The sequence below is a fragment of the Panthera leo genome, chromosome E3, assembly GCF_018350215.1.
Source record: "Panthera leo isolate Ple1 chromosome E3, P.leo_Ple1_pat1.1, whole genome shotgun sequence".
NCBI classification, from domain to species: Eukaryota; Metazoa; Chordata; class Mammalia; order Carnivora; family Felidae; genus Panthera; species Panthera leo.
Window position 1 is genome coordinate 8,882,646 of NC_056694.1, and position 26,201 is coordinate 8,908,846.

General features: G+C 61.7%; 1 protein-coding gene across 9 annotated transcripts; it reads right to left on the bottom strand.

The window, feature by feature from the left end:
* Positions 1–1,216: 1,216 nt before the first annotated feature.
* Positions 1,217–25,046, bottom strand: RASA4B (RAS p21 protein activator 4B). 9 transcript variants are annotated; one of them, XM_042921868.1, is made up of 22 exons: positions 24,812–25,046; positions 20,774–20,901; positions 19,956–20,012; positions 18,137–18,250; positions 17,562–17,623; positions 16,282–16,414; positions 14,628–14,709; positions 13,972–14,103; positions 13,622–13,713; positions 12,226–12,343; positions 11,820–11,970; positions 11,500–11,564; positions 11,076–11,188; positions 10,642–10,834; positions 10,277–10,414; positions 9,590–9,734; positions 9,070–9,236; positions 6,616–6,753; positions 5,477–5,612; positions 3,838–3,958; positions 1,994–2,058; positions 1,217–1,863 (listed from the first exon to the last, which is right to left on the bottom strand). In XM_042921868.1, exons 1-22 carry the CDS (start codon positions 25,028–25,030, stop codon positions 1,742–1,744), a joined length of 2,691 nt encoding a protein of 896 aa, XP_042777802.1. In that variant the 5' UTR covers positions 25,031–25,046; the 3' UTR covers positions 1,217–1,741. The 9 variants fall into 9 exon arrangements, with proteins under 9 accessions (XP_042777802.1, XP_042777805.1, XP_042777807.1 ...); XM_042921871.1 differs by lacking the exon at positions 20,774–20,901 and having other exon boundaries at positions 24,812–24,961; XM_042921873.1 differs by lacking the exon at positions 20,774–20,901 and having other exon boundaries at positions 18,137–18,245; positions 24,812–24,900.
* Between the last annotated feature and the right edge of the window lie 1,155 nt (positions 25,047–26,201).

Genomic DNA, 26,201 nt, shown 5'->3' on the forward strand with positions numbered 1-26,201 from the left:
GCAGACTACGGTTTAGGGGTTTTTGGTTTTATCCCAAAGCCAATTTAATCTTTTTTTTTTTTTTTTTTTTTAATGTTTATTTTTGAGAGAGGGGTAGGGGGACAGGATTCAAAGTGGCTCTGTGCTGACAGCAGAGGGCCCCACGTGGGGCTTGAACTCAGGAGACCGGAGCTCATGACCCTAGCCAAAGTCGGAAACTTAAAGGTCGGAGGTTTAACTGAGCCACCCAGGCGCCCCTACTACTGTTTAAAGGCCCTGCCTGAGCTGGCTGAACCAAGGGCCTGGGTCTCCCATAAGCTACCGAAGCCTCAGCAGCGGAGGAGCCCCCAAGGAAACCCGGAGCTTCCACACCACTTCCTGGGAGGGGCTGTTTCCTCCTGGAGCTTTGGGCCCCTGGGGTGAGGAAGTGGAGGCACCGGCCTGCAAGCCAGGCCACACCAGGCTAAGTAGGTAGGGAGGAATGGAAGGCAAGGAGGGTGACGATGCCCTGAGGCTGTAACCCGCCCTTCTGGGCCATCCTGGGAAAGTTTGGAGGAGGGATTGCTACTTAACTGTTCTGGGCGGGGGTGAGGGGAAAAGGGGATGTCGTTTTCACCCAAACGGGACCTCATTCCCTGCCTGAGAGACCCTGAGGGTGCGGGGGTACATGGCCAGGCACTTTGTTGTAACCTCCTTTGGGCTGCAGCAGCCACCCCACCCCAGGACCCTTTTGGAGGACAGGGTGGTGGGTGACACTACGGGGCCGCGTGTATGTGGTTAAAGCCTGGGCTTCTACTTGTGGCAGCCCCTTAAGTGCACACCTCTTTCCCCTTCACTCTGCATTAGGGCACAGCAGACCCTGGGGTCCATAGTCCCTGACCACAAGGTTCTTGAAACCCAAGGAGATTCAACAGGTGTGCGGACTTGTGTGAGGCCCTAAGGAAGCAGCCAGAGAACAGACGCTGCTGGGGGGCGCAGCCTCAGCACCCCCTATGCCAGGAAGGGAAGGGGAGACAAGTCAGGCTCTGGAGCCTGTGGGGGATGGAGCCGTGGGACCCAGGGGTGTGGTGGGGACAACAGTTGTGGGGAGGAGGGAATCCCCCCGGGATTTGGGGGTGGGAGACAGAAGGGATACACAAAGGCTATGCTGGTGGCCCCAGTCCTTGGCCACCCACAAGAGCCACTGGAGTCCCCAGGCCCACTCCCTCCACCGACCCCCATCACAAGACCCCAGAGGCCAGGCAGTTACAGCAGGTTTATTGTCAGCGACAGAGCACCGCGAAGCTCTCCCAGGGGGCCCAGGCAGTGGCCGCAGGGGAGCAGGTGGGGGTGGCCAGGAGCGAAGGGGATGCTGAGGTCGAGGCCTGGCCTCCTAGGATCCGTGTCCCCCTCCCACCTCTCTGGGCCCAAGGAGCATCAGTCCAACAGGCAGGGGCCATCCTAGGGATGGTTTCTGGCTAGATCTGTCCTGGGCAGGAGGGGTCCCCAGAGTCTGGGCCAGTAGCAGCGAGGGCTGCAGGGCCCGCGGGGAGCAGCCAAGCTTCACCGAGAAGCAGGAGCTCCCCAAGTCCCCTAGAGACTTGAGGTGGGTGACAATGGACCCCCTGCTGCCTGGTCCCTTCGGACTCACCCAGCCCAGGAGAGCCCTGAGCCTTGCTCCCCAGGGAGGGGGACTGAAGTGAAGAGCCAGAAGCACATGGGGGCGGGGGGCGGGGTCTCCAAGCACCGGTCAGGGGGCTCGGCAGGGAGTGTGGGGCAGGCCTCACGTCTGCAGCTCCAGGAGGCAGCTGGGCTCGGAAGGCGGTGAGCTGGCTGGGCTGGATCTGTGGGCCTCCTGGAGGTCCCGCAGCACCTGCAGCAGCTGGGCCAGTGGGTCCTCAGGGGCTGGAGGCAGATGCGGCATGGGGGCAAGGTGGGGCCAAAGGCCAGAGAGCCCCTGGGAGTGGGGCCCCGCCCATAGCAGCCCTGAAGGGAGCTCGGGCCCCTGCAAGAGTCCACACGGGGGGTGACCTACCTCCGCCAGGGCCTGTGAGCACAGAGCCCGCCTCTGTGCCCGCGCTCAGCTCCCGGTGCTTCTCCCTGCGGGGGAGGACAGAGTGAGGGCTCCCGGTGCCCTCGCCAGGAAGGCTGGGTGACCCCTCTGAGCTGGATGGGGTCCTGGGACTGGGGGGCTGACCCTTTCAGTCTGTGGGGAAGAAACAGAGGCCCAGGTCTTGGTCCCCTGGTCCCCTGGCACTTTTCCTCTTCCAGCGTCCTCTGGTCCTCCCCACTTCTAAAACGGGGCAGCTGGGGGGGGGGGGGGGGAGCGGGGTGCGGTGGTCATCAGAAGGCACCACTCCTGTTTCAGAGGGCCCTGGGGAAAGGGGCCAACTGGGGCCTGAAAGCCCCACTATTAACTGGCTGTGGAACCAGCTTCTTTCTTCTGGAAATAGGAAACTGACAATTCAAGCACGGTTCCTAACCGGGGTCCACCAGACCTGGGCCACCCTGGGCCCTCTCAGGTACAGTCCTGTGAGTTTGCACAGAGGGAGAGTGGGCGGCCAAGTGGACCCCAGGCTTGAAGTTCCTTAGTTAGGAATTCGACTGGCTTGGCCCTTTGGATGGTCTCCCTGATCTGTTTTGGAAGAGAGGTGTCCCTGTGCTAAGATCTAACGGGGGTCCTCTTCCTCAGATGCCTTCTAGGTCCTGCGGGGTCGGTCCAGGCCCTCACCTGCTCTGTTCATTGACGTATTCGACATTTACCGCGAGAGAATACATCTGCGTTGTTTCTGGCCACCAAGTGTCCAGTAATTGGTACCAGCAGCCATGGGAAGTGGGTACAGCAGGGCTGAGGACAGGCCACCGTGTCAGTGGATCAGAGGTGCGGGTGAGGCAGGAGGTCTGGTGGTGTGGGTGGCAAGGAGGTGGGCACAATGAGAAGGGTGGCCGAGGCGTTCTGGAGGTGGGAGAGGCTCTCCAGGCAGGGTGCTGTGATTGGGGCCATGAGCCCTGGTCCCGTGTTGGGACCACCCGAACACAAGGCTGCTTGGGTTCAAACCTTTGCCACTTCCTGGCTTAAATGGGGGTAACCGTGGGTCCCAGGAACAGAGCAGACAAGGTGGTGGCTTCATCCTGGAGGTGGAGGATGAGGTCCCTGAACAAGGGGGCCAGAGTAGGGGTGGAGAGGGAGCTGGTGACAGGGCCGCACCGGCAGAAAGGAGGTGGCTGCAGGGTGGCCTGGAGGCTACTGGTGATTGTGGCTCACAAGGGGGCAAGTGGTTCTAATCTGACCGCATGAGCTTTGAAGGGTTTTGAGGAAGAGAGTTAACCGCTGGAAACAAGGAAAAGTCATGAAGGAGCGAGGACCGTAGCCCCCCTCCCCCGGGGCCCGGGGACAGGAGTGTGGGAGAGAAAACCGCCCCCATTCCGCAGACTCGGGGAGGCAGTACTCTCAGGAAACACCGGGTTGCTTAAAAATATCGCCATGCTGGCCTCGTCCTCCAGAGCCTCTGAGTCAGTGGGGTAGGGTGCAGGCATCCCATTGGTTCCTGAGCTGGGGAGTTGGGGCCAGGGCTGGGAACCAGGGCACCACGGAGGTGGCTGAGGAACCCAGAGAGGTGGCCGAGGGGAACCCCTGAGCCCCGAGGGCACAACAGGAAGGCTGGACAGGCTGGGAGGCTGGGGCTTCCATGGACCTTTGCCCTAAGTGCCTCACGCCGCAGAGACCTATGTGTCCCTCCCCAGGTGTGGCCACCAAAGGCAGGCCCGTGCCGGGCCTGATGCGAAGGGAGAGACCAGCCACACAGAGCAGCCCTGAGCCCGAGTCCCAACTCTGGGCCTCGCCTGGCACATTCCCTGGGGCTGCACGGGCCCCCTCACCGCAGCGCAGGCTCCACGCCCAACAGGTGCCGGTAGATGAGCTGGGCCTCCAGGTCGTGATCGAGAGGGTCATTCCACTCCTGCAGGGTCACCCGCGACCGGGTCTTGTCACAGCCCAGATCTGGGGGCACATAGAGGGCAGGGTGTGGGCAGGCCCTGTGAGAGCTTACGTCCAACTTCCTGGGAGTGCAGGTGGGGACACTGAGGCCGGGAGAGGGACAGGAGTGTGCTCGGGGGCCCCGGGAGGGCAGCAACTCATCCCTCGGATTCTGAGCCCTGGGACACACGAAGGCAGAGCATGGGAGCTGCACGACCTTCTGGAAGGAAGAAGGGAGTGCCCTGGAACCGTAAGATCACGAGGAGGGAAGCTGAGGGGTTTGTGCCTTGGAATGAGCTGGCCCTGCCACTTGCTGGCTTTACAACCTTGGCAGAGGTACCGGCCCTTGGTAAGCCTCAGTTTCCGCCTCCATAAGATGGGCTACCAGACCCTGCCACCTAGTGCCCTGGGGAGCCCCCCTCACCAATGACGAGGGTTGTCACCAAGAAGGTCAAAGCCAACGGCTCCAGGTCAGGCCAACCGACCAGCGACACCCTTGTAAAGACCCGCCACTGCTCAGTCACACACGCGGGCCCGGGCTAGAGTGGGTGGGTCAGCTTCCGAGGGCCTCCCGTGCCAGGCTCCAGGGGCCCGGCCTGGAGGCAGGGGGGCTCCAAGGGCTGAGGCTCTTCTGTGACTGGGGAGCAAGAATTTTGTGAAGCAGCCGGAGGTAAGGGAAGATCGTCACAGTGCCAGAACTGAGCTGTGCGACAGGGTAGCCACTAGCCACGCCTGGGGGGCTCCGTCAGTTGAACATCCGACTTCGGCTCAAGTCACGATCTCGCGGTTTTATGGGTTCGAGCCCCACATTGGGCTCTCTGCTTTCAGTGCAGCGCCTGCCTCAGATCCTCTGCCCCCCTCTCTCTGCCCCTCCCCTGCTCCCGCTCTCTCTCGATTAAACATTAAAAAAATAGCAATACTAAAATAAAATTATATACGAGAAAACAAACTTAAAACTCAGTTTCCGGGCCACACTAGCCACATTTCAAGCCTAGGCACACGCTCATGACCAGCACATGCTCAGTACTGGGTAGCACAGACACATACCATTTCCGTCATCACCGAAAGTTCTAGCAGAGGCTCCTCCCGGCCAGCCCTCTAGTGCCCAGGGTCCCCCCGCCCACAGCTCCGGTACCCGACTGCGAACTCCGGGGCCCTCTCTTGCCCTCATCAGCAAGGAATTCCTAAAGCATCTTCCTTGGAACCCTGGTTCTGCAAGAACCTCAGTCACTGGGCAAGAAAAGGCTTCCTGTCAAGTGAGTTAGGGAGCCCTGGGTCACAGGGTATTAGAAACGGGATCCCAACTGGGCTTCCGGCCACCTCAGGGCCTTCCGTGTTCCCTCGCGTGGCACACACACCACACGGCATTTCCCAAACCAGCCAGTCACGAACCCTCCTTGCCCGGAGCACCCGCAGGGGCCGGCCGGCCTCTGGCGAGTTCCCGCAGGCGCACAGGCGGCCCCCCAAGCCAGGCCAGTAAGCCAGGGCTCGAAGGCCCCGCGTGGGTGGGTGCAGGGTAGGGGCCCGCGCCTCCTCTCCCACCTGACTTGTCCTTCTGGTGGCAACAGCTCCACTTGTCCCCGCGGAAGACGCCAGGGTGGTAGGAGCCGAGCAGGCCAGGGTTGCCGATGCTCACCTTCCGCAGCGCAGACAGCCACTGGTTCAGCTCGTTCACGCACTACAGGCGACACGGGGGGCGGCGGTCAGAGGTCACCCCCTCCGGGAAGCCCTCCCTCCCTGGCACTCCCAAGCACGTGGGCCAACGCGCAAAGCGTGGGCTGGACCGCAGCCAGCACCGGCCCCCTCCGCTGTCCTTGGGGCAGCATACCCCCTGCCGACAATACGTGGTGGCCCTGCTGTCACTGTTTCCCCCTGTGGCTTGGGACAGTCACTTCCCAGAACAAGCCAAACCCCTCCCAATTCAGCCTTCCTTCCTGATCCCTGCGTCCCCCCTAGATGGTCCCTCCTTCACAGTGGCCCTGCTCAAATGCCACGCGTCGGGGGTCCTCCCCCCACCGAAGCCTACGTCGTCCTATTTCCCTCCCTAAGTCTCCTTTGTGCTCTTGAAGGCACTGCCACCATTTGACATTTTAAATATTTATTTAACATCCATCCGCTCCCCTAGGACACGAGCTCCACCAGGGCAAGGCTGTGTTCCGCCTGCCGCTGAACCCCCACCGCTGAGAACAGCCGGGGACCTTGCACGTGCTCACCAGATATTTTTAGATGAGTGAATGAGTTAATACGTGAAAAGACGAGAAGGCGGTTTGAGGTCACGCACTCAGGGCCACACACTTCCGTAAACGTGTGATTATTACGTGTTGATACACACACACAAACACACAGGCGCCAACACACATACTCAGAAATCCAGTTTCCCGCAAACAGGTACAACACGAAGCTCCAAATCATGGGGACGTACACGTCCAGACGCTGGGCCTCGCACAGACCTACATGTGGGTAACCGGACAGGCCCAGGGAAAGGCAGGCACGGCACCCCGAGTCCAGGACACAGACACACGAGACGCACACACACACACACACACGCCGGATCTCACACCCTGCTGGACCCGATGTGGCCGACAAAGGGGTAGGGGACTCCCTGGGGCCTCCGTGGAGCCGCCCCCCAGGTGGCCATTCCCACAGCGCCCCTCCCCTCAAGGGCCCTCCACGGCCCCCACCCTGCACTGCAGGTAGACCGTCTGGGGCTTGCCCGCATCGTCCTCGTAGATGAGCTGCATGACGTTCGAGCTGCCGAAGCTCTTCTCCTCCACCTTCTCCGCCGCCCGGATGTTGGCCGGCTTGATGAGGGCACTTTTCTGGAGTGGGTGGAGTGGGCAGACTCAGGGTCCCAGCCGGGGCCCCCCCATTTCCTAGTTCTGGGCCTTAGTCTCCCTTTCTGCAGCAGCGGGGGTTGGCGTAGAGGACCCAGCTCTGTGAGTGACCTCGGCCAGATGCAGTGCAGACAGATGGTGACCGATGCCTGGCCTCTCGAGGGTTCCCGGCGGCCCCCGGAGGTCTGAGCATGGGAAACATTGTCTGGAATCCCAGCATTCCCCAGGGCTGGAAGGTAGCACCTGCCGGAATCAGACCCTGTGCCTTTTCCCTTATGAATAATTCCCCAACTTGCCTTTACCTTGCCCAGCTCTAAGAGTCACAACCCACCTCCTGGCCCTTTCTCACTCCTGTCGTCATCCAATATGGTAAGACACAAACGGGATGATGGGGAGTTCTGCGCCTAACAGATCCACATCCCCGAGGGGCCCCCAAGTTGCTGAAACTCCGCCTGTGCCAGCGGCCCCCAGCCCCTCGTCTCTCCCGTCAGAGCTTGCCGGGGCCCTTAGCACACAAATAACCAGTCCCCGTGGCCCTCTGGAGAGCACCCACACCCCCCAGCCTGGCATCCAAGCCCGCCAACCCCTGCTGGCCTCAGTGACGAGCGGGGAGTGGGGAAACCTGGAGGGGAGCCTTGGGGACACACATCTGAGCCATCTTGGGGCAGAGCCTCCCAAAGGGCAGAGGATGGAGGGGCACCCGGGTGGCTCAGTCGGTTAAGCATCTGACTCTTGATTTCGGCTCAGGTTATGATCCAGGGTTGTGGGATCGAGCCCTGCACAGGCTCCATGCTCACCGTGGAGCCTGCTTAAGATTCTTTCTCCCTCTGCCCCTCTCACATGTGCTGTCTCTAAAATTAAAAAAAAAAAAATTTTTTTTCTATTTTAAAAAATCAGGGGCAGGGCGCCTGGGTGGCTCGGTCAGTTAAGCGTCTGACTTCGGCTCAGGTCACAATCTCGCGGTCCGTGAGTTCGAGCCCCGCGTCGGGCTCTGTGCTGACAGCTCAGAGCCTGGAGCCTGTTTCAGATTCTGTGTCTCTCTCTCTCTCTCTGCCCCTCCCCTGTTCATGCTCTGTCTCTCTCTGTCTGAAAAATAAATAAATGTTAAAAAAAAAAAATTAAAAAAAAAAAATCAGGGGCGCCTGGGTGGCTCAGTCAGTTCAGCGTCTGACCAGCTCAGGTCATGATCTCACGTTTCGTGAGTTCGAGCCCCGCGTCGGGCTCTGTGCTGACAGTTCAGAGCCTGGAGCCTGCCCCGGATTCTGTGTCTCTCTCTCGCTGCCCCTCCCCTGCTCATGCTCTGTCTCTGTCTCTGTCTCTCTCTCTCTCTCTCTCTCTCTCTCTCAGAAATAAATACACATTAAAAAAAATTTTTTTTTAATCAAAAAAAGAAAAGGGCAGAGGATGTGCTGCCCATTCTGGGGTACACCTGCTGGAAGGGAGACAGGAGGGGGGCAGACGGGGGTGGTGCTGCACAGGGGGATAGGCGGTATGTCCACAACAGGGCAGAGCTCAATGCTGAGCCCAGAGGGGGATGAGGGAAGGTCCTGCTGGGCTCTGCTGAGGCTGCAGAAAATGCTGAGGGGACTCAATGGCCAGGCAGCTGCTTAGAGTAGAATGCACTGGAAAGCAAGAGGCCCAGGCTGAGGAGTCACCCAGGGAGCTCAGTTCCCCCATCGACTGCTCAGGGCTGGATTGGGCATCCCCGGAAGACTGTCCCCAGAGCCTGATTGACTGGGGGCCGGGTCGGCCCAGCTAGGGGTCAGCAGGTCTGCCCAAGAAGCATGCCCTCCGCCCCTCCTGGGAGAAAAGCACAGAGGGACCAGCCCAGGGCCTTCAGTCATTCCACTGGCCAAGATCCCGCCCCGTGCAGGGCCCAGGCGCTGCACCTCAGAGCGACCATCTCCTCTACCCTCAACAGCTTGGCACGTAGGGACCGTCATCCTCAACTTGAAGGCCAAGGCAACAAGCCTCAGAGGGACTGAGACCCTTCCTAGAGCTGGGAACCAGGACTCCTCCCAGACCCTCTCTAATTCCTTGATTTCCCGGAAGCACCCCTCAGCCCCCCACCCAATTCATGCACCAGGAAGCCAGGACTGACACTGCAGCACTGTTCCCCCACCCCCAGCCCTTGGGGAAGAGAAGCTTCCCTCCCGTGAGTCTTAAGAGATACTGTGGCTGCCACCCAAACAGGGTCCTGCCGGCTTTATTCTCTGATCCCAGTGGACCCTGGGATGGGCTCCAAGGGAGGGACAGGTGCCTCCAGGGTGCCCCCGCTTGCCCACCTCCTTCCTCACCCACCTTGGAGTTGGGCGTTTTGGCGAAGCTGAGGGCCTCGGTGGTGAGGGAAAAGTGGAGTTTCTTGAAGGAGGACATGAGGGGACCCTTGCCCTTGGTCCTGTGGATGAAGAGCGGCCCCTCCTTCACCGGCGGCGCCTGCAAGCTCAGCGCCCGCTGCAGGCCCAGCTCTGGCGGGCAAGGGAGGGAGGGCAAAATGTGAGCCGAGAGACCAAGCTGAAGTAGGGCCTCGGGCAGAGCAAACATGGACAGCAGGCAGTGGGCAGGGCCTCGAGGGGCACAGGCGGCAGCAGGCAAGGCCATGGGGCAGGGAGCGGGGCAAACATGACCAAGAGGCCGCGGATGCAACCAGAGAGGCGCAGAGGCAGGTGGGGACCGGAGACACAGGGCGGGGCAGACGACACCTGGAAGCTGTGGGCGGGGCCGGAGGAGGATCCGGTGTGGGCGGGGCCACCAGCCGGGGGGCGGAGCAAACGCGTGTCTGGGGCGGTTGCGCGGGGCGCCTCGCTCCGGGAGAGCTCACCCTCCTTCTCCTCGATGTCCACCAGCTTGGTGATGAAGTCCTTCAGCTGGGCCACGCCCTGGCGCACGGTGGGCTGCAGCGGCTCCATCCAAGCCTCCTTGGCTCTGGAAGCTGGCGTGTCCATGTTGCCCACGTTCTGAACCGCCTGAGGGGGGACAGCCGCCGAGGGCCAGGCTCTGCTGGGTCAAGGGCCCACCCCTGCGACCTCCCCCGCCCCACCACCAAATCTGTGCTACCCCCACTGTAGAAGCAGAGGTGGAGGCAGCACACGCACTGCTCACAGGCCCATTCCATCCCCATTGGGACTCGGCGCCGAGCACCCCATGGAGTCTGAAACCTTTCGGGACCCGACAGTCGAGGCTACTTGAGCCCAACCGGCTGGCCTTTCACAGCAAGTTTAATATCAGCCTGTTCCACCGGGTGTGACGACCCCAGCCTGGGAGTGAGTAGAGCTGGGGCTACAAGGCCCCCTATTCACACGCAGGCTACACGGCCTTGGGGAACCTCTTGCCCCTCGGAGACCCGTTTCCTCATCCACACGAGATCGGTGCCCGTGAAAACGCTTTGCAAACTATAAAGTGCGGTGCTACAGGTGTTCCCGGAGCCAGTGGGGGGCACACCGCTGTCCAGGCAAGGGCCCCCCCGGGCACCCGGTCGGGCATCTCGCCAGCGTCCACGGGCCCGCACCTTGGCCAGCAGGAGCAGGGTGCGGCTGGTGCGGGCGTCCGCGTGCCGCTCCCGCAGGTGGAAGAGCTTGGGCGCCATGATGGCGGGAGAGACGAAGCGCAGGCACAGGAAGCTGGTGACGGCGATGAATGGCACGTTCTAGGGGGTGCGGGAGAGCAGGGGCTGGACTCCCCGAGGCCGGGGCTCGGAACAGCCCGCTGGGTTTTGGTGCTGTCCCCGCCTCTCCCTCTCCCCACGACCCCGCCAGGCGCTTCGAAGCCCCACCCCCCCCCGCCCCGCCCCAACACCGCGCTTCCGGGCGCCACAGCTGCCCCCTTCCCCACCGCTTTCTTCCCTCCGCCCGGCCCCACCGGCAGAGGGCGCACCTCGTGCTGGGCGCTGGGGAAGCGCTCGCGCACGCGCCGGAAAAGCTGGCGGAAGGTGGCGCGGACCACGGCGGGGCATGCGCGAACGGAGCGACTGAGCGCGCTCAGCAGCGCCGCCAGGTGGGCGCGCAGCGTCTGCGCGCTCTGCTCCAGCACCTCGGCCTCTGTCTGCGGGCGGTGCAGCCCCGAGCACCTGCGTTGGCCCGCAGGGGACCCGCAAGAGAAGGTCGAGGTCAGCGCCCGTGCACACGGCTGCACAGGGGCTCCTGGAGACAGGCGCAGTAAGGCATCAGCGGAGACGGGGGCACACAGGCAACGCACAGGTGGGCAGAGCGATGAAAAGGTAGACCCAGACCCAGGCAGAAAGGGCCAAAAACATACATTTGCATAAAGGGCCTGACACCCCCGCCCCCAGGGATCGCCCCCGGCCTCACCCTACGTCCTTGACTTCCACTTTGCTGGGGTCCAGCTCCACGTACTTCTTCTCCTCAAACACCTTGTCAATGATGGGGCCCAGGACGCCGTGCAGATACCGCATCCCAGCCACCTGGGGGCGGCGGTGAGTGGCGTTGGTCCTGTCTCCCACCTCCAGCTGCCTGCCATCTCCCTGCAGCTGACCTCCCAGCCACCCCCTACACCATCTGCCTGCTGTGTCTACTCAGGAGAGAGCGGGGCACACAATGGGGACGGCGCACGACACACTGCTGCCACAGGATGACTGCATGGACGGATGAAGGCAATTCTTAGCCTTAAAGGGCCCTGGACACAGGAGACTGGAATCTAAGCTCCCACTCTGCTTCTTGGCCCTTCTGAAACTCCTCATCTATGAAACAAAGAGCACATATCACTCAACCTCACCTTCAGAAAAGACTCCATGGACTTCGAGGCCAGAGAGTTGCTCCGGAACAGGGTGTTAGCCTCACCTACAAGCAGAGGTTCTAGTGGGTAGGGGGGTTGAGAGAGGGACCAGGCTTTGGGGAGGACAGAGGACCTTGGGAGCCCCCAGCCCACTGCCCCAACTCTGCCTTTTGCTCTTTCCTTTGCCCCCTAATCAGATCAGGCAGCTTCCTACAGGAAGACTTCCCAGATTTCTCCCCTCTCAGCACCTCTGGAGTCCTTGGCTCCTGGCTCCCCTCTCCACCACACCCTCAGACAGGCCACTCCCTCCCGGGCCTCACTGGTACGACCCAGCTCCAGCTGGAAGAGCAGGTCCAGAAAGTCTTTGGCCAGTCCCTGCCCCAGGAACAGTTTGAGCAGGTTGGTGGCCACATCCTGGCGGCATTCGGTGCTTGTTGTCTCCTCGATAAGTGCTATCAGCTGCCCTGGGCCCTGCAGGAGGCAGCAAGGAGAGGCAGGGTCAGAAGACGCACGGGGGAACCCAAACCCTTCACTCTGAGGGCCTGGGACCACCACGGGGAAGGGGGAGGGGTGCTTTCCCACAGAATGGCGAGGGGCCCTGGGCATTGGTTAATTCCTTACCATCCTGAGAACTGAGAGTTTTGCTCTTCAGAGCAGGTTTAGAAGGACAGGGAGAACAGGCCTGCTGTCCCTGGACCCTCCCACCTTCCCCCGGGGCCCCCTCACCTGGGTGCCCAGCTTCACCTCACGGCACAGCAGCTGCACCAGGGGCTGGTAGCAGCCGGAGGGCAGTACCGTCTCGTCCCGCAGCCGCACCTCCAGCTGCAAGGAGCCCAGGTTGCCCCTGGAACGGGCAGCCTGTGACCTCTCCACCAGGGACCCAGGCCACCTGGGCCGTGCCCCCTCCCGCACTGCCTCCATACTCCCCCCTGGGGCCTGCCCTCCACCTTGGCTCCCTGCACTGCACCCCTCCCCCTTTTTCCCCAAGGTGCTCTCTGCTTGGAAAGCCCTTCCCGCCTCCAAACTCAGGGGAACGCCACCCATTTTCACCGCCTGGCTCCCTGTCACTTCTAGACGCCTTGAACTCTGCGCCTGACCCACGTGGACGTGCGGGGCTCCCAGCTTTGAATCTGTAAACTCTCAGAGATCCGCTCCTCCACATACACAATCCCCAACTGTCATAACAACCTGCCAGGGGAAACTGAGGCTCGAGGGGATTAAGCAACTCGCCATAATGGATCTAACTACCAAGCTCCTCTGCTCAGACCCCTTCTGGGGAGGGTGCTGACCAAGGCTTAACCTCTCTAAGGCCCCCACGTCCAGAAGCACAGGACAGTTCACTAAGTGATGCACTAGCACATGGCCTCATACACAGTAGAAGCCGCCAAAACAGCTCGTCCTATGGAAATGCCTGCTGCGGGGCTCAGCCCCTGCCCTGCCCTGCCCTGCCCCTGCCCCGCTGATGGTGGGGATGGGGGGTCTGGGGTCCTCTGCAGAGAGAGTGAACCATCCAAGGTGGGGGACACTGCTGATCCCCCACTTCCGGGCTGAGTGGTGAGCGAGGAGGCCAGAGGGCTTCCTCGAGGGGGTTGCCAGATTTACCAAAATAAAAACACAAGAAACCCAGTTAAATCTGAATATCTTTGGTAGAAGTCGGTCCCCACCATCGCACGGACATACTTACACTAAAAATTATTCATTGTTTGTCTGAAACTCAGCTTTAGGGGGACAGCTTGTATTTTATCTGGCAACCTTATTCCTGGAGAATTTGGGGGGAGAGTCAGAGCTCTGGGGACTCAAACTACGGTCTGAGGTCTGCAGAGAAACCCTTAAAGGGAAAGGGCTGAAGGCCCGTTCCAGAATCTGCCAGAAGGTGGAAAGCAGTTGACGTGCGCTGCCTTGGAGGACAGGGCTGAGTCCAAGGCTGTGAGAAGCCAGAGGCGGCAGGATAGGCCAGGATAACGGAGCCTGGGCCACCGGGCAAGCGCAGAAAGAAACCTGGAGCTGCGTCAGCCCCTCCCCCCACCACACGCAGCCCCGCCTATTGGAGCCACTGTCCGCGCCCCCCTGCCCTGGGGACCCCGAGCCCACCAGCCCCACCACCGAGCCCCCAGGCACTCACTCTCCCCGCCGATTCTTGGACTGGTCGGGCTGCAGCCGGAACCAGCCCTCCTCCTTCTGGGCCGCGCACAGTTTCTGGACATTGAACACCACCTGGGGACAAGGCAGAGGCAGGGGGACCGCGCTGGGGCTGGGGCTGGGGCCCTCAGCGCTCTTCCTTGCCAAGGAATCTTCCTTTGGGGGAGTCCCTTCCGGGGGTCCCTGAGCACCAGTGGCTGGCCCTGGGGAGTGCCCCTTTGAAGCAGCAGCGGGGCGGGGTGGGGGAGGAGGGGAGGAGGGGAGAAGGGGAGAAGGGGGGTGGTGCTGGAATGGAGGCGGGGCAGGTGCAGCCAGAAGGGGCAGGGTGCTCACTTTGCCCAAGAAGTCATTCCTGCTGACGAGGTCCCAGTCCCAGGCTTCCACACACAGCGCCTCCGCGGCCCCCTCCTCCAACTCAAACTCAAACATCTCGTTCCAGCGTGGGTAGCGTGATTTCTTCACGATCTGCCCAAAACGGGGTGAGTAGGGGTGGGGTGACCCCAAGGGGCCCCCCCAAGGCCCAGCCACCCCAAACACCCCACGTGGGATCCCTGCAGGGGCCTTGCAGCAGGAGAGGGATAAACTTCCTGTTCAAACCTTCCCCAAACCGGGAGAAATTGGGGCTCAGAGTGGGTAAGGCACTTGTCCAAGGCCACACAGCAGAAAGGTAGCAGATGGCACTGAGAAGCCAGGACTCCGCCCCCTTCCCCTCCCCACCTTCCCTTGCGCCCACCACCCCAGCTATTTGCTGGAGGTGAGGAAAGCCACGTGGGGAGCTGCTGGACTGTGCAGATGAACCCCACACTGGTTGTCTCGGCCCAGCCTGCAGGGGTCGGTGCCAGAAGGGCTGGGATCTGTTAACACCCTCACACAGGTCACCCCGCTTTTCCAAGCCTCTTCTGTGGGACCGTAGTCCCAGCCTGACCTCCCGGGTGATGAGGGCCCAGGCCAGACCCTGAGCCTGCCTGCCCCCTCCCCAGCCCCCTCACCGAGGTCTCCTGTGTCCGGCCGCTGTAGCGCACTCGGACAAAGGGGTCAGAGGCACCATTCCGGTCCTTCGGGGCCAGGTCCCTGGGGAAAGTGGAGCATCCACTTGTCACGTGACCGTTGCGGGGGTCATCCGGGCCCACCGGGTAACTATGCACAGCGCCCCTCCCTTTTCTGGACCCTGATTCCCACAGCGTTCACCCCATGGGCCTCCGGGGGCACCCACACCAGACCAGGGATCCTCTGACTCAGGCAGGACTAGCTGCTGCTCTGGGGACTGGGGGAGGCGAGCGCATCCGTGGAACAGCCCGGGCTGTGCCGCCCCACCCCCAATCTGTTCCCAGGGCAGGACTGAGCTGGGGCCACCTCTCTGAGCCTCGGTTTCCTTGTCAGTGGAATGGAGAAGATCGCCCCAACAATTAAGATCACGGGCTTCTAGAAGGCCTGCCCCACAGGGCCAGGGGGGTTTCATGAGCAGCCCCGATAGGCCATCCTGCCCTGTCTCCACAGCTGGTCCTTTGCAAGGCCCAAGGGCGGTCAGGCGCCCCCAGCTCAGGACCCTTTTGCGCCAAAACAACAAAGCCCATCCTTCTTCCATCTACTATAAATACTAGCTTCTGCTCTTTTTGGTATTTTCAGCTCAAAGCCTCTCATGCCTGGTTTTCTTTCTTCCTCAGAACCGTCTAATAGGAATCCCAGAGCTTGGCCTTGAGGACCTGCCCAGAAAGATGAGAAATGTTCTTTCTGCCTCTGCAGCAAAGGCGGCTTCGTAGGCCTCTCAGGACCCCAGCAGGGTCTGAGCTGGGGGCGGCGGGGGCCAAGGCCCCTCACACTTTACAGAGAGGTCTGGACAGACCACTCCTCCCACCCAGGCACCTGCTGAGTGGAGGCCAGGCTGGAGCCTCGGCCACCCACAAGTTTTCCATGTGTTTGTGGCTGTTCCACGTTCCAGCCCCAGGACAGAAAATAAAGCCCAGGGGAGCCACAGTCCTCATCTGCAGGAGAGAGATCTTCCTCCCAGGGAAGCCATCCACCCACAGGGGGTTCCACTCCCCACCCTGCCGCCCCAGAGGCGAGCAAGGACCCTGTGGAGGTGGGCTGGAGCCAGAAAGGAAGGCGCTTCTCATGGAACGTGTGTGACTCACACTCAGGCCCAGACGGGAGGGGAGCCTGCAGCTAAAAATAGCGGGGGTGGGGGGGGAGGGGGAACCCTGTCACAGGTGACTCAGGCCCACCTTCCCACCCAAGCCTCCCTCCTGGAGAGAACCCCGCCCCTCCCATCGGGAGTTTTCCAGCAACTCCTTCCACCCCCCACCCCACTGAGGACCCTGCTACACATCCACGCCGTATCAGGTCAAGTTCATACTGGAGTCAAAGGCAGCAGAAGCCCAGGCTTAGCACTGGGCCTGCACGTTCAGAGTTTGGGGTCCCCTCTGTGATGCCCGAAGCTCCACCATTAGAACCTCACCCCTTTCCCCAAGAGACATAGCCTCCCGTGTGCGGTCACCCAGGAAACCTCTTCGGGTCCGAGGCCCTCCTCGTGGGAGGAGGTGCAGGGCCAGGGCGTGGAGGGGGGGACGGCACACCGGGAGTCCTAGCCGGTGTCCCTAGCTGTGTGGGGCCCTCCGCCCCGCTCCCCCGCGCCTCCCGTCTCACCTGGCCTCCAGCACAGAGCAGCGCAGCAGCCGGCGGGCCCGCGGCCCCGGCACCACCTCCAGGCGCAGGTGGATCTCGCCCTGCACCTCCTCGTCGGGATCGACCTCCGTCAGGTGCGCCCATCCGCTGAAACCTGTAGGGCTGGCGGCTCAGCCGGGGGCCCGGCCCTCTCCCTCAGCCCCGCCAGGCGCCACCCGGCCCCCTCTGCAGGCCCCTCGGGTCCTCTCAAGCTCCGTGAGGCGGGGGCTGTTGTCCCCACTGACAGATGAGGAAACTGAGGCTCAGCAGCTGAGCAACAGCGCGTGGAAGAGGCTTGATGAGCATCCAAATCCGGTGACCCCTGTGTCCTTACTATTGTGTCACAAGGCATGTGACGGCTCTGACCCTGACTCACGACGGGACTGCCTTCTCTGTCCTCAGTTTCTCCAACTTAAAACAATGGCTCTTGTCTAGGGCTGCTGGAGGAGGAACTAAGGCCAGACGGGGAAGCAGCAAGGGAACAGCATCACTTGGGCCACTGGACCCTGAGGGGCTGGTGGGGGCAGCGGGCAGGAAAGGCCTCCGGCCTGGCAGGGGCCAAGAGGCTCCATGAGTCAGCAAAGTCCCCCCCACCCCCGCGTGCCTGCCCGGCCTCACAGACAGGAGCAGGTGCGTGCCGGGAAGGCCCCGGGAGAGTCCCAGGGACTCAGACAAGCAGAACCTGTACTGTCTGAGAGCTCCTGGCCTGAACCCTCCCTGGCAGATAGGGACCCAGCCCAGAGGAGGCCCTGGGTCACACAGTGAGGCTGGGAAAGAGCTGACCCTGGAAACAATGTCAGCATCCCGGCAGTCACCAAAGGGGCCCAGCCCAGCCACAGGCTGGCCCCTCACAGGCTTAGGACACGGTGGCACTGGGGCCCAAGCGGGGGGGACTCCAGGGGTACGGAAAGAGCCAGCCCGATTGGGAGGAGGGGGCCTCTACACCTCAGCAATGGAGCATAGAGAGGCCCTTCTTCTGCCTGCCGAGGCTTCAGATCCCACTGCTAGCAGCCCCCCTCGGCCCTAGGGGGGTGCAGTCCCAGCCAGGGGGCAGAATGGGGCCCAGGGCACAGAGGCCAGGGTGCCGGAGCTGGCCAGAGGCCCTTCTAGGGAGGGCAGACATGGCTCTCCCTGAGCACGGGCCCTGAAGCAGCCTAGAAGAAGCGTCTTTGAAATGGGGGAAGGCCAGGGACAAGCAGAGCAGTGGGGCAAGAGAGGAGGGAGGCCAGAGTGGGCCACAGGCTCCCTCCCGGGGGTCTTACCCTTAGGGTGAGCGGCCAGGGTGTCCCTGGTAAGGCAGACCTTCCCAATAACGTCATCCCGGCTGGAGGATGAAGAGGGAACCAGAGCTGGGCAGGGCTCTGCAGGGGGCTCAGGACCCCCCTCCTGCCCAGTTCAGGGGCCCTGTGGGAAGCAGGGAGGCTGACGCTCGTCACTTACAGGAGCCTACTGCAGCAGGACCCATGACCCTCCCGTAGGCCCTGCATTCTGGACCCTCTCGTGGGTATGTGCCCTGTTTCTGCGCACGGATGGACACGTGTGCCCACGCATCTGCCGAGCTCATGCTCTGTGGGTTCTCTAGCTCGCAGCCCCCACGCGTGGCCCAGCACACCCGTGCCTGTGTCCCCGCACACGCACATGTACGATGCGGTGTGAGCCCAGTGAACCCTCCGCCCCCACAGACACCCACACGCTCAAACCCCGATCCCTTCCAGACCCTTCTGGGCTCCCCCTCCCGCCAGGCTGTAAAGAGGATGCAAAGCGACCAGCAGTCCCAGCAGTGAAATGGGCAGGTGGTGGGGTCTGGGCCCCAGCCAAAGAGTGGGGGCCCACCCACCTGAGGGCATCCTCATCCATCACGTAGAAGGCCACCGCGTGGAAGGCGGGCGGCAGGTGCACCTGGTACTCCTCACCCCAGAACGGGCACAGAGTCTTCCACACAGTGGCTGTCCTACAGGAGAGGACCCTCAGCACCTGTCTGGGCCCCCCGCAGGCCCCAGGCCACGGCAAGACGGGGCCGTGTGACCTAAGTCCACCTTTCCCCGCATCTCCTTCCGCTCCCGGGAACAAGTGCTCTGCCAGTGGATGGTTTTCCTTGTCCTAGACCCTACTGCCCACCATTAATCATTCCTTCCTGACCTTCCTTGCTGCTCTGGGCAGGGCACAGGGCCGCATCCATCAGGCCATTTTCCATCTGGGGAAACTGAGACCACAGGTGGCCGGAGCTGGCCTCAGGTCCCATAACGGGGCAGTGGCAGAGCCGGGACCAGAAGCCCGGCCTCCCAGCCTCACCCTGGCTCCTGATGCTGAACAGACTTACTAAGGGTGGGAACAGGGGGATGGCCAAGTTGACCCTGGAGCTAGACAATCCTCCTGGGGGGGCCTGGGAGCCACGGTCCAGAGCCTGACCCAAAGAGGTCTTGCGTGGGCAGAGCCTCACCCAGCTCTGGCCAAACCCCCCGGGCAGCGCCCCTCAGCTCACGGGACTCAACAGGGCATGTGGGGGTGGGGGTGGGGCAGAGCTGAAACCCCCAAGGACCCGGATGAAGGCTCAGGGCGTCACGTTCACCCCAACCACTTCTCAGGTAACTTGAACTCTGGAGCCTCGGTTTCCCTGTCTGTCACAGAGACAACCAGAGCCATCCTGCCTGCCCCCTCTTGGTATCGTGGTTTGGAGGGAATGAGGCAAAAGACTTGAGGTCCTGTTTGCAGTGGGGGGAAGAACCGCGAGTCTGTCAGCCATGGGCGCTCAGGTGGGCGGAACAGGGGGGCGGCTCTGGCCACGAAGTCCGGGACACGGAGGGCACGAGACCGCAAAGGCCCTGCCCAGAATCGTGGAGCCCTTCTGTCCACACCCAGGGGAAGTGGCCCTTCTGGGTACAGGCTGGGGCCCCCAGGCTGCAGCAGCCTTTCTGGGGTACAACCACTGTGGGAGTCTCTCAGGAAGCGGGAGCAAGGGCTGGGGAGGGCGAAAGAGCTCTGGCTTTGGGCTCCGCCAGATGTGGGTTCCAGTCTGAATCTGCCACCTCCTAGGTAGGTGACCCTGGGCAGGTTACTTAGTCTCTCTGAGCCTCCGGGCTCCTCATCTGCAAATGCGATTTAATAATATCACAGCCAGCTCGTTGTAAGTTTTCAAATGGGCTGCAAAAGGTGTAGCGCAGGGTTGGGCAGACTGTACTCCGTAAATGACAGCTGCTGGTCCTAATCATCATCCTCTGTCCCTTTTGAGGGCCGTAAAGATTGTAAACGGGGCGCCTGGGTGGCTCGGTCCGTTAAGCGGCCGACTTCGGCTTAGGTTATGACCTCACGGTTCGTGAGTTCAAGCCCCACGTCGCGCCCTGTGCTGACAGCTCGGAGCCCGGAGCCTGCTTCGGAGCCTGTGTCTCTCTCTCTTTCTGCCCCTCCTCTGCTCACTCTCTGTCTCTCAAAAATAAATAAACGTTAAAAAAAATTTTAAAAAAAGGAGCAGAGTTGGTGAGAAGCCCTTGGATATAATCCCTAGATGGGCGTCAAGGTCAGTCATTAGCATGAGGAGTTATGGGTCAGGTCTTTCTCCCCTCCAAGCGGGTGTGTCAGGGCATTGGGGGTGGGGGCGGGGACAGGGGATTAGATGCTCCAAGACCTCCCTCTTCTACCCCCCACCCCCACCCCCGTACCTGATGATGGGCTCATTGTCCACCTTCACGATGCAGTAGGGGTCGCTGCTGCCGGTGCTGCAAGACAGAAGGCCAGGGAGGGGCGGACTGGCGTCCAGCTGCAGGCAGGGTGAGGGTAGGGGTTCCCAGCCCTCCCCTCGGTGACCCCAGGAGAAAGACAATCAAGTCTGAGGTACCAGGGCCCGGGCTGGTGCCTGAAGGCTCCTCAGGCCAAAACGTGTGCCCCGCCATCAGTGTGGGAGGCACCGAGGCTCCCCTGCCCAGATGCAGGGGAAGGGGAGAAACGGCTCACTGCCCCCCCGCTCATGAATGGATGCCTCTTCCTGCCACCCTTTCCTCCCGCCCCGCCCTGTAACGGTGCCCAAGGAACAGCCCCGGGCAAGCTGGAGAAACCCCTATTCTCAACACCCAAGTCAGCCGGTTTTCTCCTCTGAGCCCTTGAACCCTTACCCCTTGCTACTGCTGCTCCCCAGCCTGGACAGCGAGGCCCACCTCCCAGCCTCAGCCTCCCCCAACCCCCCCCCCACCTACCCCCCCAAGAGCCCTGCCCTGTCCCAGAGGCAGGAAGTAAGGTCTCCCCTTGGGTCCCACTGCCTACAAACTCTCCATCTTCTCTCCATCCCGGGACTGCTCGTGAGTACTGTCCTCAGCTGCCATCCCCACCTGACTACCTGAGCGCAGGGGCCACTTCTGCGTCCCCCCAGGGGCGAGGACAGGGGTCCCAGGAATGTTTCCTGGATACACGAATGAATGAACAAACGTAACAGTCTGCCCCCGAGCTCTCGGCCACCCGGGAAAGAAGGAAGGGGCAGACCAACCTGGGACTGCTCAGGCGCCCTGGTCTCCGTTGGTGGGGATTCCTGGGGTGCTCTAGGCCTAGGGCTGGTCCCAGGCAAGTAAGGGGGTGAGGACTGTCTCCAGAAGTGCCTTTCAGGCCCAGTGTCCACTAAAAGGAAGTGTATTTGCTTGTTGGAGGTTGGGGAAATTCCAAGTCTTGCTTCCCTTCTCAGAAGGGGCCCTTCCTGCAGAGGAAGCCACGAGATGCAAACATCCCAAAGGTCCTCCTGATGCTGACCGGAAATGTCTGCCAAGACTCAGTTCCCCACACGGCACGGTGGGGCCACGACGGTGGCTCACGGCTGCCTCAGGCCCTGACCTTCAAAGAGGGCCAGCCGGTGGGAGAGGTTCAGTAAATGTTGGCACCGCCCTAGACGCCTTGCTCTTCTTCCTGTAACCCCTCTCCTTGTCCTTTAGGAGCCCCCTCCTCCAAAGAGCACCTGGGGAACACTCCAGCTTGCATCCCACCACCCCAAAGCCAGGGGGCCCTAGGCCTCCAGCAATCAGGGCCCTGTGCGCCCCAGGAGCTGGGCTGGGCGGCAGGGCCCCGGCAGCTGCACGCATGTTTGCACCAGGAACTCCGAAGGAGGGAGACATCGGTGTGGGCTGAGGCCTCTGGGGGGTGGACTCCCTCTACCCCGCCTCTGCCTTCACCCCTGGCACCCCTGTAGCCCAGCTCTGCCCACAGCGCAGTTCTCACTCAGCGAATGAATCTCTGAATGAAGAGTGAGGTCTGTGGCTTGTGTTACAGGCAAGGTTGCTGGAGGCCCGGAGGCTGGAACAGACCTACGTGTGCAGGGGCAGGGTGAGCTGGGTGGCTGGGTCACAGGGGGGCAGAGGGGCCGGTGTCAAGAGCGGGCTGAAGCCAGAGGCCCGACCACGATCCCTGGCCAGCTGCTGGGACCTGTGGCCCTGCCCAGTGCCTTCTGCCCTGATGAGGCCCCTGGGCTGGTCCCGTCTGACTTCTCCTTCCCCAGCCTGGCTACTTGCAGGGTCTCTATATTTAGGCCTTTGGCAGTTTCCAGGCTGTGGAAGGGGAAGGATCAGGGCAAGCCCTGAAATAGTTCCGGGCCCGTCCCCAGGGCCACTGGGCGTGGGAGCCAGTCACCAGTCATTATGAGACTTAGCTCCTGTCTGGCTGACCCAAGCACCCAAGGATGGGAGACGGTAGAGGGAAACACAACAGGAACAGGTGGGCTCTAAAAGCTGTCGGTGATGGGGAGCACAGCTGTGCTCTGTGCCCTTAAGAGAACGAAAAGCCCATGAGTGGAGGTGGCAGGGAGGCAGGCCGCGGCCGTGTGATGATGTCTCCCTCCTTAGAACAGTCTCAGTCAACATGGGCCACTATAAAGGTAGTGAGCTCCCCGTCCTCAGAGGTGTGCGAGTCCCGGCTGGAAGAGATGCTACTCAGGAGACAGGCTGATGAGGCACAGTGAGGCAGGCTCACCACCACCCCTGCCTCCAGCACTCAGTGCGGGGCCTCCAGTGATCTTCAAACCCCTGACATCCGGGAGCTAAATCATTTGCATGGCATTTGCAAGGCTCAGTCCCCACAGAGCCCCACAGCAGGCCTGAAACCTTGGTCCAGCCAGGATTCTTGGCTTGTCAGCAGCAGAAAGAGTGGGTTTCAATGTGGCAGGTGACTTGCACACCCTGAGCCTCAGTTTCCCCTTCTACAAATTGAGCATATCTACTTTATAGGACAAATAAAAGGATTAAATGGAAAGGTCCTCCACACCCCTTATTCCCCCCTACTGTGGACCAGGCGACCCCAGAGCCCCAGGAAGGCCAAGATGAATGTGTCCCGGTTCCTACCCTCACCCCCAGGCTGCCCAAGAAGCAGCAGCTGCCACCAAGGGCTTCATCCCAACTGCCCCCAAACCGCTGGAGGACACAAAACAGCCAATGAACAGCCCTGCCGGAGGGCACCAGGGAAAGCCAGAGCGCAAGTCTGAGAGGGGTCCTGAAGGATGACCAGGAGTTTTCTGGAGGACTCTGAAGGGGAGTGTTTGAAGGCAGAAGATCCTAAACATGTGCAAAAGCAGGGCCGGGAAGAGCCCAACCATGAGAGGCTGGGGGGGGGGGGGGGGGGCGCGGGAGGCGGGGTCACACCTAGATTTAAGAGCCAGGTGACAGGTCAGAGCCACTAAGGGGAGGGCGGAGGAAAGGAGGTGAGGGGAGGTGAGTAGGGAGGGGGACAGGGCAAGGAAAGAGATCCCGGAGGCAAACCAACAGGCCTCGGTGGCCACTCCCCCCGGGGAAGGAGACCCAAGGCCCCTCGGCTGTGCAGAGGCAGGGCTGGCCAGAGAAGCCGGCACCTTGGCTCCCTGGTAGACGCAGTCCAAGGCTTCACGACCCAGGGCTGGGGAAAGCCTATGGCCAGGCACTAGGGCCTGCGGGGATGGGGGGGGGGGGAGGGGGGGGGCGGGGCGGGAAGGTGACAGACGGAGGGGATGCTCCTCCCGGCAGCCACCAGCCAGAGGAGGCCCAGCTGACCTAGTTACCAGTGCCAGCAAGGGGGGTGCTCAGAGGCTGGGCCCGGAGGCTAAGACCCTCCTCGGAGTTCGGTTGCCTGCTCTCCCCAGAGACCACAGGCTCAGCTCCCGCCCCACCTACAAGCTCAGAAACCCACCTGGAGATGGCCCTCGCAGCCCCCTCCCTCACCCATTGCCATAGCAACTGCTGAGTCTGGCCTCGCCTGGCCCAGGGGGCCTTGAACTAGAACTGCTCAGGGCGCTGAGAGAGCGGGGGAAATTCACGGGGCCAGGGGCCACTGCGCCTAGGGGAGAGATGCCCGCGCCCCAGCCTCCTGCACCCCTCCCCATTCGCATCCAGGTGCCTGCTGAGGAGCCGGGGCTGGGCAGAGGAGGGGTGTGGAGGGGGGCTCCCGACAGTAGACTTTGGACCCAATGCCGCCTCTGGGCTCCCCTTCCCCCACACCCTGCTCCAGGCAGCCAGCGCACCTGGAGCTTTGTGCTTAAGAGATTTTATTTTATTTTTTTAAGATTTCATTTTTAAGTGAACTCTACACCCAACCTGGGGCTAGAACTCACAATCCCGAGATCAAGAGTCACATGCTCTACTGACTGAGCCAGCCAGACACCCCTGTGCTTAAGGGATTCTGACCTCCAGTCTACAGAAGGGGAAACTGAGGCTTCAGAGATAAGATGCTGTCTAAGGCTGTATGCGAGGGAGGCAAGGATTGGATGGGGCAACTCATCTCTGGAACCTACTGAGAAAGGGGCTGGGACAAGGGGCCCCTAAAACCTCCTCAAATCTGGCCAGGGACCAGGGAAAGCCCTAGATGTTGGTGTTGGTTAGGAGCTCTGGCCCCAAGATGGTGCTCAGCCATTTGGAGCCAGCATTTCACGTCTCTGAGCCTCAGTTTCCTTATTTGTAAAATGGAACGATGAGAACGGCCTTGCTGGGCAGTTGTGAGGAGGTAAAGCCATCGCATGGCTCAGCCACCCCATCTTTGCACGGTACCGGCCTCCTGACCTACAGGTTCACCCTCCACGCCAGCGCGCAGCTGGAAGCCCCGGGACAGCCCCCCGCGCTGGGGGCGTGTTTCAGGTGCACCCTCCCGGGTACTAAAGGTTTCGGAATTACTGAGGAAGACCCCTAGTTTCCAGGGGGCACCCCCACCCCCCCCAGCCACACCCCCCGCAGTTCACTGAGGCATCTCCCAGCGAGGTCTCCCCCACGCTCAGCCCCTGTCCTGTTAAAGCTCTACCCTTCCTTTCTTGAGCCGCCGTTCGCTGTCTCCCTGCTAACTAAGGCCCCTTATAGACCCCCGTCCCCTCCCCAGTCCACAGCCCTTCCCTGTCACCCCCTGCCCGGTGCCTGCAACAAATCTTAACTGTCCCCATTTCCCTTCCAGTCCCCCACCGCGGCCACACTCGCCACACCCTCGCCGCTGCTCCACTTGTGGGCGGGCCGTGCGGACCCCAGAAAGGTCAGGCACAAGGGGCAGCGCCCCTCCCCAGAAAGTTGGGGCCCCCACCCGCGGCAGCGCTCACATGTCCTTGGCGGGCAGGTTCTTCCCCTCCACGATGCGGATGGACAGCGAGCTGCGCTTGGCCATCGCGGGTCCGCGACGCGGGATGCGGGTCCGGGAAAGCCGGACGCCAGAGTCGGGTGCAGCGGGCGGCCAGCGCGGGACTGGGCGCCGGGTGGGGGGCGGGCCGCGCCAGGCGCGGGAGGTAAGCGCGGGGGCGGGGGAATCGCTTCCACTTCATTCACCCCCGCCCCCGCCCCACGTGCGGGGGCCAGTGCTCCCGGGAGGGCCAATCGGCGGCGGGGGCTCCCCGGCGTGGGCGGGGGCCGGCCCAGGCCGCCGCGTTCATTGGCTGCCTGGGGGGATGGGAGGGGCCTGCGCCGAGATCTGTTGCCCTGCTGGCTCCGGGGCGCCGTGGGGCTAGGGGGCGACGGTCGGCGCCGGGTGGCCTTGCCACGGGTATGTGGGGGCGGCGGGCGTGGTCCCAATGCCAGTTCCCAGGTTCACCGGGGCAGTGGGCCCTAGTGTGTACTCAGAGGCGCGGGCAAGTGCGGGGACACGCGGGCAGGGGACGTGCGAGGAGGACAGCCCTGGCCACAGGAGCCTGACGCGTGGGAAGCGCTGCGTAGGTGTAAGATGAATGAATGAACAATCAGACGAACTTAGCAAACAATATGTGTGTTTATGTTAGAGCCACCTGGACACAGAAGGAGGCAGCCAGAGCCAGGGCAGTCCAGAGCTTTGGGACAGTGTATTTGAGTCTGAAAGACCAGGATTCTTTTTGAGAACCTGTTTGTGAAGAGGGGGCTTTCTCAGTGATCACCTCACTTAACGCCTCCTCCCTCCCCCGAGGTGGGAACTTGGATGAGGAGCTCAGGTTTCTAGAATTGGCCCCTCGCGGTCTTTCTCCCAGATCTAGAGGTCACAGTCCTAGGACTGGCACAGCCATAACTGGCCCTGGGCATCTGTCCCCCCTCCCCCCGCCCTTCCTGCTCCGAGGGCACCGTCTGAAACATCACTGCAGACTTGGATCCTAGACCCAGCTTCACCACTCCCTTGCTGGGTCACTCTGGGTGGCTTTCTGAACTGCCATGAGCTGGTTTCATTTCATCACCGGCAACAAGGGCGTAGTGACACCTGCCAAGGATGCCCAGGAAACACTATGTGTGGGTCCCTAGCACAGGTTCTATTTTCTCTTATCTTCTGTTTTCTTTTCCTATTTTGTTATTTGTACAACACACGCACACTTTACCAAGTTCAAAAGCCATTGGATATTTACAATGCTTTCCAATGCTTCCTTTAAAAAAAAAAAAAAAGAAAAGAAAAAGAAAGAGGGTGCCTGGCTGGCTCAGTTGGTAGAGCATGTGACTCTTGGCCTGGAGGTTTTGAGTTCAAGCTCCACCTTGAGTGTA

What these genes read in the sequence shown, in the direction of transcription:
- RASA4B (XM_042921868.1), bottom strand. Translation starts at nt 25,030, where the DNA reads ATGAAGTGGAAGCGATTCCCCCGCCCCCGCGCTTACCTCCCGCGCCTG. An exon ending in TGCTCTGTGCTGGAGGCCAG is followed by an intron (nt 14,710 to 16,281) that starts GTGAGACGGGAG and finishes CACTTTCCCCAG; the next exon opens with GGACCTGGCCCCGAAGGACC. An exon ending in CCCTGCTCCTGCTGGCCAAG is followed by an intron (nt 9,735 to 10,276) that starts GTGCGGGCCCGT and finishes GTCCCCCCTCAG; the next exon opens with GCGGTTCAGAACGTGGGCAA.